Source organism: Globicephala melas, chromosome X (genome assembly GCF_963455315.2).
Source record: "Globicephala melas chromosome X, mGloMel1.2, whole genome shotgun sequence".
In the NCBI taxonomy this organism is placed as follows: domain Eukaryota; kingdom Metazoa; phylum Chordata; class Mammalia; order Artiodactyla; family Delphinidae; genus Globicephala; species Globicephala melas.
Window position 1 is genome coordinate 36,732,769 of NC_083335.1, and position 18,435 is coordinate 36,751,203.

At 51.5% G+C, this 18,435-nt stretch overlaps 1 protein-coding gene and 1 pseudogene across 4 annotated transcripts in view; one reads left to right on the plus strand and one right to left on the minus strand.

Annotated features, from left to right (window-relative positions):
• Positions 1-18,017, plus strand: part of TSC22D3 (TSC22 domain family member 3) — a 58,237-nt gene extending 40,220 nt beyond the window's left edge. For 2 of the 4 annotated variants that reach the window (XM_060292739.2, XM_030835808.2), the window contains exons 3-4: positions 15,302-15,353; positions 16,506-18,017. In XM_060292739.2, coding sequence (XP_060148722.1) covers positions 15,302-15,353; positions 16,506-16,736 — 283 coding nt within the window. In that variant the 3' untranslated portion in view covers positions 16,737-18,017. Of the gene's footprint in view, positions 1-14,192; positions 14,583-14,854; positions 14,936-15,301; positions 15,354-16,505 lie in introns of those variants that run through there. The other 2 variants (XM_030835807.3, XM_070044718.1) reach the window with 2 other exon arrangements.
• On the minus strand, positions 3,721-6,342 carry LOC115841650 (COP9 signalosome complex subunit 9 pseudogene; annotated as a pseudogene).
• Positions 18,018-18,435: the final 418 nt, after the last annotated feature.

Consider the following 18,435-nt stretch of genomic DNA (forward strand, 5'->3'; position numbering starts at 1 on the left):
CCAGAGGCAAAACCAGGCCAGACTCCTGTCTCCTGACTATTATCCCAGTGCCCTGTCTACCATGCTCTGGAAACAATACAGCATGAGTGTAAGGGTGGAGCACTTATCCCTCCATGCAGACCCAGACTTGACAGGAGCACATGGCCTACTTGGCAAGATTTGAAGGTCACTGACGAGCAGTCTCCCCCACTCCCACTGTTGCCCCCACCCAGCTTGTTCTCTGCCCACCTCCACACCCCCCGCCCATGCCTAAAATTGTACCACTGACTGAAATCTAAGGGTTAGAGCCCCATGATCTGGGGAAAACCTGTTAAGCTACTACTTATCACTTACACAAACACATCTCCTGATTTGTCCTTTAGGATGGGCTGGGTCCTTATGATTTGGGGGAGGGAGACTAAGAGTCCCCCTTAAAGGGGGCATTGCTAGGGAAGACAGGCAGCTGCAAACAGTAGTGAGGGGCCCCATGGAACCCTAGGCAGCAGGAGGGCACAGGTCACCTGCAGGGACAGGCAGGAAGAAGGTACCCAAAAATGAAGCAGGAAGGTTCTGAAGACACACTCCTACTTCACAGTTTAGCCTGGGGGCCAGCCCTGCACCAACATTGTGATTGGTGACATTTTTTTCAAAATACATGTTTACATTTGGTCTTTCCTTATACTGGATTATACTGAGTCTTTTTGTCCCTACCCCAGCCTGGTGTCGAGTAGTTTGTACTTACTTGCAATTAGGAGGGACCTTCCCTGTGTCTGGTCAAGCAGTTGCCCTTAAACAGTCTGCCAGGCCTGAAATGAAATGCAGATCTGTCCGATCCTGGCATGCTAGGGGGGCCCCCCTTATGGGAATCCTTTAGTCAGTGGCAAGAACCATCCCCCACCTGGGGGGCTCCCCCACCCTAACCCTGATAAAGGCCTGTTAATCATTCCCCTGCAAACTGTGATGAAGGGGGCTCAGCACGAATGGACATTCATGCCAAGAATGCAGCCCTGCCTAGAAATCTCAAGACAAAGTTAAATGCCCAGCTAGAGACAGCCTGGAGCTTTAGAATCACACCCCAGAGGTTCACATCTCTCCTCTGCCACTATGAGCCAGGTAACTCTAGGCAAGTCACTTAACCTGTCTGGGCCTCAGTTTCCTCATCCACAAAATGGGCTTAATGATAATACGATACCCAATTCCTACTATCAGTTATCCATAACTCTTGACAACGTTCAAAAGGCTAATGAATATACTCTTAGCACAGTGCCTGCTAAGTAATCAGTACATGGGAGCTACTGAAGTTATTATTTGGACCAGATGTGGCTTTGAGATCTCTCAGTGATAGGTCAAGACCTAATAGCGGTGCATCGCTACCCTCTTGTTGAATTAAGGTTTTCATATGTCAGGTTTGCTTAAAGCAAGGCCTACCTGCAGGGCATTCCCTGAGCTGGTGATTCATGGGTGGGATGCATTCCACCCACCTATTTTAAGCTGTTCTACATTTTCTTCCCCTTGACATGGACGTGTTTACACAGAGGAGGACAGTCCCAGTCAAAACAAGATGAAAATACACTGCTGGCTGGGAGCCCCAGGCTAACTGGTTTCAGGTCCTCTCTCAGCTGTCAGCACCTCACAACAGAGCCACGGGGGTGGGAGAACCTGCCCAGCCCTACTCCCCTGCCTCCCTCCATCGGCCCAGCTCTGCCTGGTATCAAGCAGTTGGCCATCACCTGGTCAAGCTAGAGTGGGGTTCTGGGGCTGAGGTTTTGCCAGTTTTACAAGGGCAAGAAAGAGGGGTGCTGAGGGGCAAGGGCTGCCCTGGCCAGCTCTGGTGTGAGTACTGTGTCTGCCGCCAGAGTCGCCTGCTACACAGGCAGAGAAGGCAACTGCCAACAGAGACTGGTGGAAGATGGCCAAAGAAAGCTCCCCCCAGCAACCTGACCTCCTGCCTGGCATTTCCCCCACTGGACGCATTCCTTTGGGTCAACAGGAGGCTCTTGGTAAAAAGAAATTACCAGGGGGAAGGAGAACCCATCAACCCCTTATCAGTCACAGAGCCTTCCATTTCTCACCTATGCCAACTTATCAGTGAGTCAGTAGGACTTGAGGAGGAGATTTCCAGGGAGGATGCTTTGATGAGCATATGCAAACAAGATTCCCCGGACGGGAAAGCACTGAAGATAGATACCCCGAGTCGGGCTTGGACATATATATATTACTGCTCCTTGCGGCCTCTTCAGAACAGTTTGCTTGTGTTTACCAAGAAGAGCAGGAGAAAACAATCTCCTTTGTCATAAACTCTGCTACTCAAAGCTGCCCACTCAGGCAGTTTGGTTTCTTTACAGTGAGTCCAGGAATATTTGGGCACATTTGCCTGTCCCCTGAAAGCCTAAGGCCACCAGTTAGCCAGGACCCATTGTATGGCCCACCCCAGGCAGTACCCCCCTAGTCTATATACTTAGTCAGCCTGGGTCACTTCTCCCAGAAGCCCCCCAACTATTCGGACCACAGTGAGCAGGTCATCATGTTCCTTCCCGGAGAAAAACTAAATAGTTCCCCTTCTGAGAAAGACCTTTCATTTTAACAGGGACCCTCAAGACTTCAAACCCAAGGATGACATTAATGGTGAGAATTTCCTTTATGTTGATGGTCATCAGGGTATTTTTAGTCAGGATGGATTTTTTATCTGCAACCCACCCCCGCCACATCGTTCCAGTTATGTGGCTGTCACTTGCTCAGAATCAGGCTTGCTAGCCTGAAATCCCTCTTTGATGTTACTGCCAGCTGAGACTTGGCTGCCCTCCTCCTGGGCTTCATCACCCTCTACTGCTCCCTGTGGGTGCCCTGTTCCCAACTGACCCAGCCCCTCCAGCTAAAGATGGGAACTGAGCAAAGTCCCAGCATTAGTGCAGAACCAGGAGCACACACACGGGTGAATTATCCCTTTTATTGAAGAGGTCGGGCCTTGGTTCCAGGTCATTAGTGGCCACTTACTCAGTTAAATTGTGTTTGGGTTGGGTTTTCCAAGTATGTTTGATTTTCACCAGTCTTCCGTGTTTTTAACTGCAGAGTTGCTCTTGTACAATGATTGTCCCCAAATTAACATGTTAACAGGAGGCAAATTCATGAATTTGCCTGTAGTTCTTCCCTGTGGAGGCCATTAGCCAAGTTCTAATACTTATCTAAACCTTCTCTTTACTTATTAAGCACATGTTTATGGCATTGAGACTGTGTGCCAGGCACTAGTCTAGACTCTGGGGGTGCCGTGATGAATAAGATAAGCCCCTGCCCTCGAAGAGCTTGTATTCTAGTCTAGAAAGCCAGTCACTGCTCACTTGAGACCATTTGCACTGTCCACTTCCAGTGGTCATGATCTTATCTCGCTGTGCCTTCAGTCCTGCTTGAAAGACTAGGGGTCCTGCTGATTACTGACTGTGCCATTGGAGAAGCTCTCAAGGCCAAAACTTCATGCAAGTTACAAGTCCTCTGTGAGGGAAGGATTGCTAAGACCTTCAAGACGCAAATTTTTTTTTTAATAACATCACTTTTTTTAATTGAAGTTAAGGACAAAAGTTGGCCACATTCAGAGATTAACAGGCCTCATCCAGATGGTTAAAACCATCTTCTCTTTCTTGGTTAACCATCTCCTAATTTTAAGTGATTTCCACAAGTTCTCTGGAACCATCTGAAATTGTCCTTTGAGGAGATCCGCCACACCACCGCGTGGCAAAACTTGAGCAAACACACCGCCGGACACACCTCACTGGATATCATCATCATCAAAGAGATTTTCAGAATCATTAAAAAAGTCTGCATGAACTGCCTTTTCATTGGCTGCCAAGTCCATCAGGAGCCCTGTGCTGCCTCCTGCCTCGTCCAGATCCATGTAGGGCCCGGCACCCTCGGGAAACATCTCGTCCACCGCCTGCTTCACCTCCGCCTGTCAAGACACTAAATTTTGAATGTTGATTCCATCTGAACATCAGTCCCTCAAACTATGCCCCTCCCCATAGGCAGTATCCATAACTTGTGAAATCATGGAAACAACAAACTGGAACTGGACAGGAAGTTAGAAATGCTGGACTTTGAAACAGCATTGATAGGACTGCTCGTTTGGTGAGCCATTTTGCCAACAGCATTTGAGGACCAGGGCCCTTACTCATCACGGCACATATCGCATTCACATGGCCCTTTTTACTACCTGAAGAACTCAGCTATGCCGCCTATAGGATATCCACCATGTCTGGAAACATAGGCACATATATACATGTTGTCAAGGACATCATCAGTCTGCAAAAACTATACAATGTTATCTCCATTTCCAGACTTTGGGGAGTCCATAAACATATACACCTTGTGTGTTGTTTATGTGGGGCAGGGGGGCATCATTCCCATTTCATGAACGAGGAGCTAGCAGCATGGGGGTTTAGAAGCCTTCTAAGCAGTTCTGGGGGCCTGGTGGTAAGGTAGAAAAGGAACTCTGGCCTTCTGACGTATTTTCTTCCCACTTGACCTAGTTCATTTAGAATGGGTGCCAGAGCTGCGTTTCTCAGGGGGCACCTACCCTGGCATACGCACTAGGAGAGTCCCTCTCAATTCGTCTTGTCATTACTCTCTGTCTGAGGACTCAGCTCCATGGGCCAAGCCCATTATTGCAGCAGCCTATTGTTAGAGAGAAATCACCTGGTGACAAGACAGATGCCTCTGGGTTGTCTCCCAACTGTGTTCAGGCCCCACTGCCCCCAGATGTCCAAGGAGTGTCTGTGAAACTCCCTTTTCTCAACTGCTGAGCTAGTAACCGTCTATACTTGGCCTTTCCTCAGTTTCCATGTTTACTTTAGCTCTTCTGCAACTCTGTCAACAAACGCCACAGTATTATTAGTTTTAGCAAATAACAGGATGTCAGAACTGTTGACCAGGATTTGTTACTTTGCTGTTAGAGCTCTATCCTAGGACACAGGGGCCAGTGTTCCTCTTATTTTTTAAGGTGTATGAGCTTTGGCAGGAAGCCTTTCCCAGGCAGGCCCACCGAGCTCTGCTCAGTCTATAGGCCTTTAAGGCTGCTCACTGCCAAGGCTCCACCCACCAAGACCTGGGCCCTTCTGTCTTTGCTCAGTGGTACAAAGACATCTGTAAGTAGATTTTTCAAATAATCAATGCAAATACTTTGAATTTTCCGTTTTTGTGCCTTAACCCTTACAGTCTTGCAGTGGCCTTTGAAGGAAGTCTGTATTTGCTAAGGCAGCTTCGGGGCTTAACATTCATGTGGAGAAGAGCGAGGGGGTGGTATTTTAGGCTGGCACTAAGAATTTCCAGGCTTTTGACCCAAAGTATCTTTCTCTTCCAATCCCACCCCCAACACTGCGTGTCTCAAGGGGCAAGAAAAGAGGTTAAAAGGGTTACTCTATTGCTGACAGGCAACCGGGAAGTCCAGGCCTTGGGGGAAACATAGCCTTTGTTTATTTAAGCCCCAAACCTAGCAGGCAGTATAAATTAAACATAAAAATAAAATAAAATACTGAAACACAGGCCGGATGCGTACCACAGAGAGCAGTGAGTTCCCTTGGGAGAGGGGAGTCAGTAAGCCGCAGGGGTGCCCTCCTTGCCCTGGAGGCGCTTGCAAGCCATGGGATGGGATGCGGATGGTAGGGGCAGGGGAGCGCAAGGCTTGGCTCAGGGACGGGATGGGCACGTTTGCAGAGATCCTGGCAAGTCTTTGTAGTCAGCCCCAGCAAGCTCCTGAGGGGGGAATGAGTCACAGCCCTCCAGCCAACCTCGGAATGGATCCACGTTTGACCAGGCAGGGACAGCCACAGGGCTGGAGGAGAGCTGGCTTTTGTTGAAGGGGGATAGGGCAGCTTAACTGACCAGACTGTGCTGTTGGAGAAAAATCAGCCCCTCTCCGTTCTCGCCCTCTCTCCAGGTTCTTCTCCCTTCCCGCCCTGTGATACCTGCCCCCCACGCCTCCAACCTCCCAGGCCAAGAGTTCCCACAGACAGCTGTGAAGTGTCTTAGAAGCAATCTGTTCCTCATTAACAGAGAAGCCAAATTTGCCAAAGGTTGATTTATAAATCAGAGCAAGTTTGCGTTATCTTTCTAATAGCAGCTCTCATTCACGTTCTGATCAAGTTTTCAGGAGTGAGAGGGAAAGAGGTAGCCAGACATGACAGGGAAGGAGATGACTGAACAGATGTTAGGCTCAGAATATGCTGAGCCCCATCATCGTGTGTCACACAGAGTGGGTCGTGGTGGTCGTGGCACTCTGGGGAGTCTTCGGGTAGGTCCTGTCCTGGCTCTCACCTGTAGGCCAGTGGTTCCCAAAAGCAGTTCCATGGACTGGGGCCAGAAGAGCTGCATCCTCATCTCCTGAAAGTACCCTTCTCAAGCCACAGATGTATTCTACTAGATTTTCTAGGGCTGGAGCCCAGGATATCCATACTCTCCTCACCTGGACCCATTTCTTTCCCTCCACAGCCCACCAGCAAGTTGTACCTGCTGTGTGTTTAATCATCTTCTGATGCTGATCCACCACTGACTACTGTGTTGAAAGTATTACAGAACTTTAGTTTATCCCTAGTTAAGTATTTATAGCTGATAGTGGCAGAATGTGGTACTCTCCCAGGGCTTTTGCACTGGAAGAAAAAACTTTCCTAATTCCTCAAAGTGTAAAGAATTCCATTATAACTCAAAGGTATGACTCCGAGGGTGACGTTTTTAGGCACTGCAGTAGTCCGGTCAGGCAAACAGCTTGGACTGAGAGGAATTTTTCTCAGTGCCGTTCAAATCACACTTCTCAGGTCGTCAGTCACATGTGACATCTATGCCAGGACTGGCTCTCTTTAGAGCTGTCCTCGTGAGGAGCCTATGGGAATCATTTCCTAGGCATTCACATGATTGATTGTACACAAATGGTGCTTGTTTTTATTTCTCTTTCATTTGAATGTGTGATTGACATCTTTGAAAACTGTGGACCTGGCGGCACCAGCACTTCCTGTGCCCGGTGTACAGTGTGAAGCTTCAAGCTGGTTCCCCCTATGCCCACCTAACTTCCACTCCAAGCTTCCCCCAAGAGCCTGTCACCTATGACCCCTGCACAGCACGCAGCCAGCTCTGGATGTCAGAGAGAGCAGAGGCCACGGCTTGTAACACTCTGACTGGGTCTACAGCGTCCTGCCTTGCCACTTTGCATGTCCTATTGCTTTACTACCCCTTTGGGGGTCACGAAGCTGGCATCAGGTGAGAGAGACAGAGATGGAATGATGCCCTCTGCGTGCCTAGCTCTGTGAATTAGACTTTGTCAAAGGCTGAACGGGTGTTTGCATAAACGTGTGTGTGTATGTGTGTGTGCGCTTGTGTGCCGCCCTTTCTTCCTGATAAGGTGTGTGTATTCCTTGTCAGCAATTCTCAAACCGGGCAGGAGGCCTTCCTTAACCCCTCCCCGCATGCCTTTGAGCTGCCTGGCTCTGTTCCCATGGCTGGGGCTGGGTGGGGTGCCCCCAGGGAGAAGCTTGCCTTGTTTCTGTCCTTTCTTTCTCTTCTCCTGACTAGTGTGTCCCCTGCCCCTTCCTGCCACCGTCCCCCACCTCAGCTGGGCTGCCTTCTTTCCATCCGGGAAACCCAAGGGAGGGGGGAGGCGGCTGGAGAGCCAGAGGCCCTTTGCAATTACAGAGCCTTTCCTCACAAGTCACAGAGTCGCACAACAGAGGATCAAGGAGCTACCTCAAGTGAGCCCACGGTGAATAGCTCCGCTGTGAGTTAAACAAGGGCCTCGGGCGTACAATGTGAGAGCCTTGGGAGACTCATAATGCTCACCCATCGTGGCCCAGGAGCCCCCGCGCCTGAAGAGGCCGGCGTTATTACCGTCGTTTTGTTCCCCAGGGAACCTGGACCACTTCAGAGGTCACCCATTCTATAGCGGGGCCCACAGGGGAGTCAGGTGCTGCACCTCAGAGCCCCTGGCCTCTTCACAGGCCCCTTGTCTGCTGGCTCAGCGTCCCCAGCAAGATTCTCCTGGTTCTCGTCTTCCAAGCATTGCCAATAGTCCCAAGTCCTTCACATACCACTCAGAGTAACCCCGGCAACTGCCAGAAAAAAAAAAAAGGCTTGGAATTTCGGCTCTTGGGACTGCTCCATAAAGCAAAAGGACTGGGGAGAGGCCCTGCCAGTGTCTCCCTGGCCCGGAGAAGCTGGTGGAGGGCTGGTGCAGACAAACAAACACGGAGAGTAGCCATGTTCTTGCTGCTTCCTTTCCCAGCCCCTGAGAAGGCTGTCGAGGGCCAGGATTCCCAGAAGGTGGGCCGTGATGAGGGAGTTTATTTGCCCACGTGAAGATGCTCGCTGGTCTGGGAGGGCACTATAGAACAAGGATAAGACCACGAGGAGGTTGACAGAGGTGACCCCCTCCCCGTGCTAAACATAGACCCCCTTCTCAGAAGGAAGGGGCTGGCAACTCAGAGACCCTTAAGGACCTGTGCTTTGTTCCCCTGGTTTACAAAGGAAGGGAATCAGAGTGAGGGACCCTGACACTGTTGGCCACCATGTCAGAGGAGCCTTGGGTCCCACAGAAATTCCAAGTTTTGTGGCTGCTATGTTAATCCCCATCTAGATGGGCACGGACCAAACGACAGGGTGGGGAGAAAAAAGGCGGGCCCGATTCTGAGGACTGAAGTGATGCCAGGGGTGATGGCGGTGGTGTGGCCTTCCCAAACCCCAGGCTACCCTCCTGAGCACCCCCAAGCCCTAGGCTTTTTCCTGAAGTAAACATTTCACTGAGATCTAACCAGTAGGTAGACTTCAGAGTTCACCAGAGGCCTAGGATATTCTGGAAGGAAGCACAGTTGTTAACCTGCACTACCAGTTTGTTTGTTTGTTTTTAATTTCCCTGAAATGTGCCTTGTACTTTGAATAGGCAGTCAATCAACTTTGAATTGAGTTGAATTGAATTGTATTGAATGATGATGGCAACTAGTGTTGGGTGGAGGAGGGGATTCCATTTACCGAGGTTAATTTGACATTCTCTTTTTTCAGGAATATCTGTTTCATACTTGTAGATGGGTAATGGGGATGGTGGAAAATGAGAAGAGAGCTTAGAAAAATGATGGACGTAAATTTTCCCAGCTGCAAGGCAAAAAGAGAAGGGAGACAAGCATAAATATTGATACAAGGTTCATGAAATTTAAGATCCACTGAGCTAAATTGCATTCATTCCTGGATAACGTTGCCAGTACTTCCAGTCTTGCTGAGATGCCAGGAGAGACTGCCTACCCCCCATAGTTAGCCACCAAAGTTGGGGTAACAAAGGTGATTTGACAAGAGCCCTTTTTGACTTCTTTGAACGAGGGTGAGTGGAGTGGAGTGCCTTGTCCAAATGGGGTTTGGTTCTGCCTGTCATCCCTCGTGTCACTGGGAGATTGTTTGTGAAGCTCACATTGGATCCTGTCTGGGGAGGGAGCTGAAAGGCACAATTCATTGCTCCTGCCATCATTCAGTGCCAGGGTTTGGCCCAAATCAGTTGCTAGAGCCACTTTTCCAAGACAGTGTCCCTCTCCACCACGATTCCTCGTGGGCTCCCTGCCGCCCACCACTGCCTTCTGCATCTGCGTGCGCATCCTCCTCCCTGTTTTCCTGCCCCCCAAAGTCGACGTTCTGGGCCCTGGCCATGCAGGGCAGTTCACGTGACCCACAGAGGACAAGGCACTTTGTCTGTCTCCGTCTTTCCTTCTTGCTTCCCTCCTTCTGGACTTTGGGGATTTTCCATGAGGCCAAAGTAAAGATTAAGTGGCAGCATCCTTCCTGTCTATAGTCTCCCACACTGGAGTGGAACCAAGGGGAAGAGAGAAGAGTGGAGCCAGCACAAATTAAATGATGGCACTTCAGCCTCCTTATTCCCCCAGCCTCTTCAGAAAAAGGGACAAGTCAGTAACTAGACGTAGACAGAGCTTCAGGCAGAAGGGGGCCGCCGTGGAGGGGTAAATGGGGAGGGTTGTTTTGCAGCCGCCCTGTCAACTGTGCTAACACTCTGGTGCTCAGCATCCTTTTTGATTTCCTTGTCCAGCTCCTAACGCAGCGTTTGCTTGGTGGCTTGTCCCGCACCTCTCGCATCGTGTCTTTTCCCGCTTCTCCTGCCGCAAGACCCTGTGTTTCGCCGCCAACATTGCCGAGCCTTGGGGGTGGAACATTCCCTGTAGAAAATAAGGAAGACTTGCCTATAAAGAGTTTCCTTTGGGCTGCGTGGTACACAATGCTTTGAGTGTGACAAAAAGGGAAGTGAGATGTTCCCCCTTCTCACCACCCCCTACCTACCGCACCCACCCTGAGTCTGCCTCCCACCCCTCGGCAGCGTGCTGAGATCCTGCCCACAGGTTATGAGGCCCAGACTGCCCAGTCTCCGCCTTCCTGCGCCATGGGAACCCGAAATAGGAAGGACTCTTGTCCTAGAGAGTCTGGCTTTTGAAGTGGAACAGAACGGTGACGATGTTGAGACCCTTCTTCCACTTCAAAGGGAACAAGTTGGCTTCCAGGGCCACCTGAAACGGTGGGAGTTGACCCCATCCTCCTCATGCCACCCTCCACCTAGAAAGTCACCCTGAGAGAGGGAGGGTCAGCTGTGTCTGTTTAATCACAGAATCCCATAGCTGTAGGCCTAGAACCGAGAGCCAGCAAAGGACCTGGCTCATCAGCTGGGCGCTGTGACCACGGTGGCTCTGGGTCCAGCCTACCATGTAACTCACAGGATGGAAGAAAGGAAATTTGGAAACACACATGTTGGAGTTGCTATGCTGTTGAATCCTTAGGCCACTGTTTCCTGCCTGAGGCCCACCTCCAGAGACACAAGGACGCTGAGAGCCTCATAGATCAGCACTTTACTCAGAAAAGTTAGATCAGATCACAGATACCCTATACAGCACAAGCTTCCACTCACTGCAACATTTGGCTCAGCTATTCTGGGCAGAGGAATTTTCCGGTGTGCCGAGGGTTACACAGAAAGCCTTTTGGGTTCCTCCAACTTCTCCCTCTCCCCCTCCTATCTGCCCCTGTCTCCCCTACCCCTGCTGTTTGAAAATCTTTCTACAGAGACATTTAGGTTGGTGGTCTCCCTTTAGCAAAGCCTGCGATCCAGGGATCCAGCCATTATTTGCGAACTGAGAATCATAAGCCCTCAGGGTGAGCTCTTCTCACTATTGGTTGGTAAACTAGAGGTGCAGAGGGGACTGAGAGATTGGCTGAGTGTGGGCTGAACCTGGGACATCCTTTCAAAGTTGTTTTTCTGAAACGAAATCCCTGAAATTAGCTTGTTTTCTTGTTGGTTTAATTCTCCTAAAAGCTGGACACAGCAGGTATAGGGGGGAGAAAGAGTTAATTAAGGGTGCCAGTTACAAACTGGAAATTGACTGGACTGTGATTATTGTCATGAGACTCCATACCTAATTTGGGACGCTGTGGAGTCCATTCTGGGAGCCAGCTAGTTGGCTTCATAGTTTCTATTTCCTAGGCAGAGAGGGCTTTCTTTAAGGACTGCAGTGGCTGCCTTTTGAAATAATGCAGGTGAGCAAAGCCCTGTTATGAAGCTCATTTGGACATTTTGTATATTCTTCTGGTCCCCCATGTTGCTGGAGTCCTAGGAGTACTTTCCCTGCCCCTCACCTTTTCTTCCTCTACACCGCTTTCCTGGCACCTCCAACCCGTCCCCCAACTTCCTTGACTCACTCATTCAACAAACCTACTCCCTGCCCCCACTAGTAAGTGTAGTAAGAACAAACTTGGTCTCTACTCAGGAAGACCTGAGCTGGAGTCCCAGCTCTATAATTTATTAGCTGTGCCACCGCCTTGGGCAAGGTAGCCTCTCAGACCCTCGGTTTCTTCATCTGTTAAATGATGGTGACAGCACCTACACCACAGGGTTTGTGACTCAGCCAACACAGTGCCTGGCCCACAGCTGTTGCTCAGTTAATGGTAGCTGTTATTGTCAGCGGGTCTCAAGCCGAGCTTATTTCTAATTGAAGTATAATTAATGTACAATTCAAACACAGCCTTGCTAGCAAACTTCATCTGTTGTTTTTTTTCCCCTCCCCAAACTACCTGGATTTCTGTGCCTCTGTCTCCATATAAGGGAGTCCCCATTGAAGGAGCTGGTTTTTCTTCGGTCCCATGCCCTGTTTTCCTGGTGGTGTTTTTTCCCTGCCGACCCGGCTTATTTATCTCTCTTTCTTTCTTTTCATCATCTCCCTTGGAATCTTGGGGTAGGTAGCAATAGTGAGTTGAGGAAAGATTTACAAGCCAATGAAAGGTCAACTCAGACTCTTCCTGGACCAAGAAAGCTCTATGTGACACAGAGGGCAGATTAATATATCAGGGAATTCCAGTATCAGCTAAGCTCTGGATTTAAGAAGGTTTTTTTTTATTTTTGCTCAAATAATGTTCTTGATGACCTATAAATGTGGTATGCACTTTGTTCTGTCTACCACACGCAGCTTAGCATGAACACCTTGTTCAGGGAGTTTGTGACCTGAAGATAACATGATATCCTGAGATTGGGATTGTCTCCCAGCTAAACTGGGGTGAAGGAAATCACTATCCTGGGCTAGTGCATGCAGTAGGTTTGCTTGGGTAGATCTCTTTGTCGGTCCTTTGCAAATAGAATGGCCCTTGTGCACGTATTACCACCGGTGGGATCCAATGGGAGCTCCACGTCATAGTGAAAAATGTTGGCTGTTCGGTGGCATGACTGCACGGGCAGCCTGAAGAAAACTAAGGCCTTCAGACTGGGCTTAACTGGGGCCTTGGCCAGGGTGTCTGTGCCAGGTACCTGGTTAGGTGAAATATCCTGAAGCAAATAATAATTACCTTCTTTGCTGATAAGAGGCCCCAGTACTTTTCCAATAGCTTGATTGCACTAGGGTATTTCTTTGGACCATAGCCTGAATCACCAACTGATTCATGGGTACTGGCCCTAACTTCATCCAAACTATTGTATGTGTGGTGAAACCCAATGTTCTTCTTACGGCCCTGAGTTGGTGTAAATAATACTCCCAGTTGCATCACCTGTCCCTTGTTTGGTCTAGGTTGCTCCATCTGGCTGCAATTCTGCTTCAGACCACCAGGTGGCCTCACTTAGGAAAGAGCAGGATAAAAGGACCTCAAACCTCTGATGGCTTTTTTTTTTTTTAAGCTTGACGCTTAAAAGAATGAAAATATATTTTGATGGTAACATGTGTAACTCTTAGTAGGCAACAGTCACCTCATTTTCCCTGTGATTTGGAATCTGTTTGTCTGTGAAGTACCCTGTAACCCCGTGTGTGGCTGGACCAATCACAGGGCGGGTGTTCTCCTGGGATGGTTTATATTTAGCCTTGGTTTGTAGTTTTGCTGTCATTTGCTGTTCATAGGACAGTAACAAAATCTTGTTTTTAAAAATAGGAACATGAGATCCTGGATGATGTTGAATAGGGTGTTGAGACCAAAGAGAAAAGGGCTGGCATCTTGCGGTCACTGCAGTGCCCACTCCCCTACTGTCTCCTCCCCACCTCCTCTGTCACCCACCTGGCCCCCAGCTGCCCCCTTGTACATGTTCCCCCACTCATCTGAGTTCCTGGACACTCATGCTCTCCTCCATACATGCACACTGGCATGTACAGATTAGCTAGTCCGTGCATGTCACAGATCTGTGCATGTGTCAGTACACGGACAGGTACATCCGTAGGAGGAGGTGAGTGGATAGATGCTGCGGATGGGGGCAAGCCAGTGGACAAGCTGGCTGGGTGAGGGGACATGCAACTGACAAAGTCTGTGTGCAGGAGAGAGGCTGAGAAGGCAGGCACCAGGAAGGAGTGAGGGTCCTGATGGTGAGGGCGGGTGTCCAGGGAGGGCGGCCTGTGACAGCACTGCAAAGACACGGGAGGTATGCTGGCGGACATCCGAAGAAGAGCTTTTAAAACCAGCGCCGCCCCCTACTGAAGGCTTCCTACCTCCTGTAATGGCATTTGTACTTCTCATTTCTCTAAGAAATCAGTTCCATTTGGTTTTTACCAATCTCCAGAGCCCTCTTTGGAGATGCCAGTTGGCACAAGAAAGTGCTGAACTGTTTACAGTCCCAGACTAAGGTTCAGGGAGGGGATGTGGTTTAACTGAGCCACAAAGCCCGGTACAGGACTCATTTGCATGCCGCTGACGCCATGTGACGCAGCCGGCTCCTCCTATATAAAGAAGAAGGAGCCGAAATATCTCCGAGTCTGGGTTGGACTGGCGGCCGTGGAGTTTTTGACACACCAGGTGACACCCCTCGAGTCACTTCCCTTCAACTCTGGAACGCCCGACCGGCTTTGGGTTCGCTCGGCAGCCTTCGCCCCCCTCCTAGCCCCAGGGCCCGACGCGCAGAGCCCAGCCCCGTCCAGCGCGCCAGCAGCCAGCGGCTGCCCAGCCCGCCCAGCCCAGCCCGCAGCCCGCAGCCCGCAGCCCGGCCAGAGCTCCCCGGCAGCCCGAGCCATGAATACCGAAATGTATCAGACCCCCATGGAGGTGGCGGTCTACCAGCTGCACAATTTCAACATCTCCTTCTTCTCTTCCCTGCTTGGAGGGGATGTGGTTTCCGTTAAGCTGGATAACAGGTAACCCCTGGCCACAGCTCCCAAGCCCGGGCGCCGGCGGGGGCTGGGCTGAGAGCGGGATCTCCGAGCGAGCCGTGCGCCGCCGGTCCCCGTTCCCCGCGGTGCAGCATCCTGGGAAGGGGCGGGGGTAGGGGACGCAGGGAAGGGGGGGGGTCACCGCCGCGCTGGGATCCGCCGTCGGAGCGTCCCTGCGGCCGCTGCACCGTAAGAACGAGCTGCTGCAGCCGGGGGCGGAGGCAGAGGGGCAGTGGGCCTGGGCTGGGCAGGGGGGCTAGCCGCGCGCCGTGCGCCGCTGGGGAGCAGGCCGGAAGCTGTCGAGCCGAGGAGGAATTCCTAGCTAGCTTCGGAGCTCGGTAGGTTTGCCTGGGACCTTCTGGGCCGGCGCCGGAATGGGCTGGCGGCCGGGGACTCCCTGGGCCGCGCGCCCCCATTGTTTGCATGTCGCCGAGCAGGCCTCGCTGGCCCGTGCGCCCCTGGACCCGCGCGCTGCTCCACGCGGAGCTCTGGGCGGTGGCGGCGCGGAGCCGGTCTGGGTGGGGAGGTGCAGCTTCCTGCAGGGGCCAGAGAGGGACCTAGGGACAAAGTGCCCGGAACTTCGGGCCAGCGAGGCGATAGAGAGGAAGAGCTGGGGCAGATGGAGGACTTTGTGGCCACCACTACCAGGTACTCAGACTGGAACCAAGTGGGTAACGCAGTCGCTTTCCTTTTTGTCTTGGCAGTGCCTCCGGAGCCAGCGTGGTGGCCTTAGACAACAAGATCGAGCAGGCCATGGTGAGTGGCATCACTGCGTCATTCCCATCCCCAGACCTGGCTACTGCTTATGTAACTCAGGGTGGCAGTGAGCGGGTGGGTGCAAAAGCCAAGCGCCCGAGGAAGCTGACAGCCTGCCTCCTGTCCCCTTGGAGGCCTTAGCTAGAGTCCCATCAGAGTGGCACCTTTTAGGGCATTTCCAGGCCACCCTTGCTGGACCCTCTCCTTTCCTCCTCCTTCTCCCATCCCAGGGCTTTGCAGCAGCCTCTGGCTCCCTCCTGGGCCCGTGGCAGGGCAGGGAGCTCAGACCCTTGGATTTGTCTGCATCCCACAGTTGGCAGGGGCCAGAGCTCATTGGATGCCACCGCACTGCAGTGCCTCTGCAGAGCCTGGGCTGGGGTCAGGAGTTGGGAGGAAACAGGAAGCAAAGCACCCCACCCCTTCTCCCTCCTTCACCAGGTAGAGGTCGTACTCCACCAAGCAGCCAAAATGGCTGCAGGGGATTGGGGCCTCCAGCAGTTTTAGCAAACACTTTATTGTGCCCCGGAGCCTAATGACACAGCTCTCCGCCCCCAGTGCAGTCATCTGAATTCAGAGAGGATGAAGCCATCCGGGTACCTTCCCCCAGGGCCAGTGTCCTTTCCGGCCAGGCTGCAGGACAGCTGCAGCTCAGTATGCTGGGTCCTGTGGACAGGAGAAGTCTCCAGAAGAGCCCATTATGTTCTCCTGGTGGAGATGGGTAAAGCAGACCAACAGTACAGGGTGCATTGCAGGTGTTCCCTGGGATCTGGGCCAGCCGCGGGACCTTATGTGGAAATGGGGATATAGCATACCACTGCCAACCAGCACAAGTCTCACCCAAAAGTCTTCCAGGAGGCCAGCTTTGAAAGTCATCAGAAACATACAGGGGGGAATTCCTATGTAGTTCAAAGCTGGGCTCCCAACTCAGGCGTGGCCCCGATCACGCAGCTCTCCTGAGCGAAGGTTTAGGTGCTTCGGAGAAAGGGGCAGGAGGACCAGGGCTGCGGGGCCAGCATTCCGAGGGGCTGCTGAGGGAAGGCTGGAGGTTGGCAGCATGAGGGACAGCGCAGGCGCCCCAACGGCCAGGAGAAGGTGCCGCAGAGGGGCCGCCGCGGCTAACGGATAGCTTTGTCGTGATCTCCTCCGGGACAGGATCTGGTGAAGAATCATCTGATGTATGCTGTGAGAGAGGAGGTGGAGATCCTGAAGGAGCAGATCCGGGAGCTGGTGGAGAAAAACTCCCAGCTGGAGCGTGAAAACACTCTCTTGAAGACCTTGGCGAGCCCAGAGCAGCTGGAGAAGTTCCAGTCCCGTCTGAGCCCCGAGGAGCCAGCTCCCGAAACCCCAGAAGCACCCGAGGCCCCCGGTGGTTCTGCGGTGTAAGTGGCTCTGTCCTCAGGGTGGGCAGAGCCACTAAACTTGTTCTACCTAGTTCTTTCCAGTTTGTTTTTGGCTCCCCAAGCGTCATCTCACGTGGAGAACTTTACACCTAGCATAGCTGGTGCCAAGAGATGTCCCAAGGACATGGCCACCTGGGTCCACTCCAGTGACAGACCCCTGACAAAGAGCAGGTCTCTGGAGGCTGAGTTGCATGGGGCCTCGTCACCCCAAGCCAGCGAGCCTCTAATGCCACCGCGCCCTGGGGGCTCCCAGGGCCTGGGCAACTTAGCTGCAACTGGCAGAGGAGAAAGGTAGTTTGAGACAGGCCGCCAGTTTGCTCCAGAAAGTCTAAGGGGTCTGGTTTTTCATTTCCATGGACATCTTCAACAGCTTCACCTGACAACGACTGTCCTATGAAGAAGCCAGTTGTGGTTTAAGCAGAGGCAGCCTCTCTCTCTTCCCCTGCCTCGCCAAGGCAGGGCCACAGTTGGGAGAGATTGAGCCAAGTCAGCCTTCTGTTGGTTAATATGGTGTAATGCATGGCTTTCTGCACAGCCCAGTGTGGGATTACGGCTTTGGGATGACCGCTTACAAAGTTCTGTTTGGTTAGTGTTGGCATAGTTTTTCTATATAGCCATACGTGCGTATATATACCCATAGGGCTAGATCTGTATCTTAGTGTAGCGATGTATACATATACACATACACCTATGTGTTGAAGGGCCTAACCAGCTTTGGGAGTATTGACTGGTCCCTTATCTCTTAAGGCTAATTCTTTGACTGTGTTCATCTACCAGGCTGATCCAGTTTGTCCTTTAGGTTAAGTAAAACTAAAGAGTAAAGGTGGGGGGGGGCACCCTCTGAATGCCTTGCTGCTGCAACCTTTGCCCCATCTGTCCCCTGAAGACATGTGAGGTCCTCTTTTGAATGCCAAACCCACCATTCACTGGTGCTGACTACATAGAATGGGGTTGAGAGAAGATCAGCTGGAACTCCACATTGTCATTCGAAAACTTTTTTTTTTTTTTGGAAAACTTGCAAATGAACAGAATGAGTAGCTTGCCGGTGTCCTCTTGTGGACAAGGATAGACAAGGGAATGGCTTTGACCCGACGGTGCCTGGGTGATGTGCTCAGGGAGCTTGTCTCTAGGGAGTTCTGTGGCAGTGAGAACACTTTCCACTTTCTGACATCTTATCCTGATGTTATGTCTCCAGGATTTGGACTTTGATGTTTCAAATGTAGCTTGAAATTTCAATAAAGTTTGCTCTTTTTTTTTCTAAAAATAAACCTGGTGTCTTACTGAGTTTAAAATGGAGTGGGCGGTAGGGGCCCCAGGGGCACTGGTTTTCTGACTCGCTGTCCGTTCACCGGCACCCCCTGAGTGGCAGGCCTGTGCTACAGCCATGATCTTGTGTAACTGTCACAACACCCCCATTGTACGGGTGAAGAGGCTGAGGCTCAGCCCGTTTCAGTGACTTGCACAAAGTCACACAGCTATTATGGCGAGTTGGGACCCAATCTTCCATCCATCCCTCTGTCCTGCTCCTGCTTTCATATAACAGCTTCGGAGTGAGTGGCGAGGTGACTACTAACACAACTTCAGCTCGAGGGGGTGATTCGGGAGGAAGGATACCCCAAGAAGGTCCAAAAGAAAAGGACAGGGGGTCCATGTGAGGGAGCATGAAGTGAGGAACTGAATAA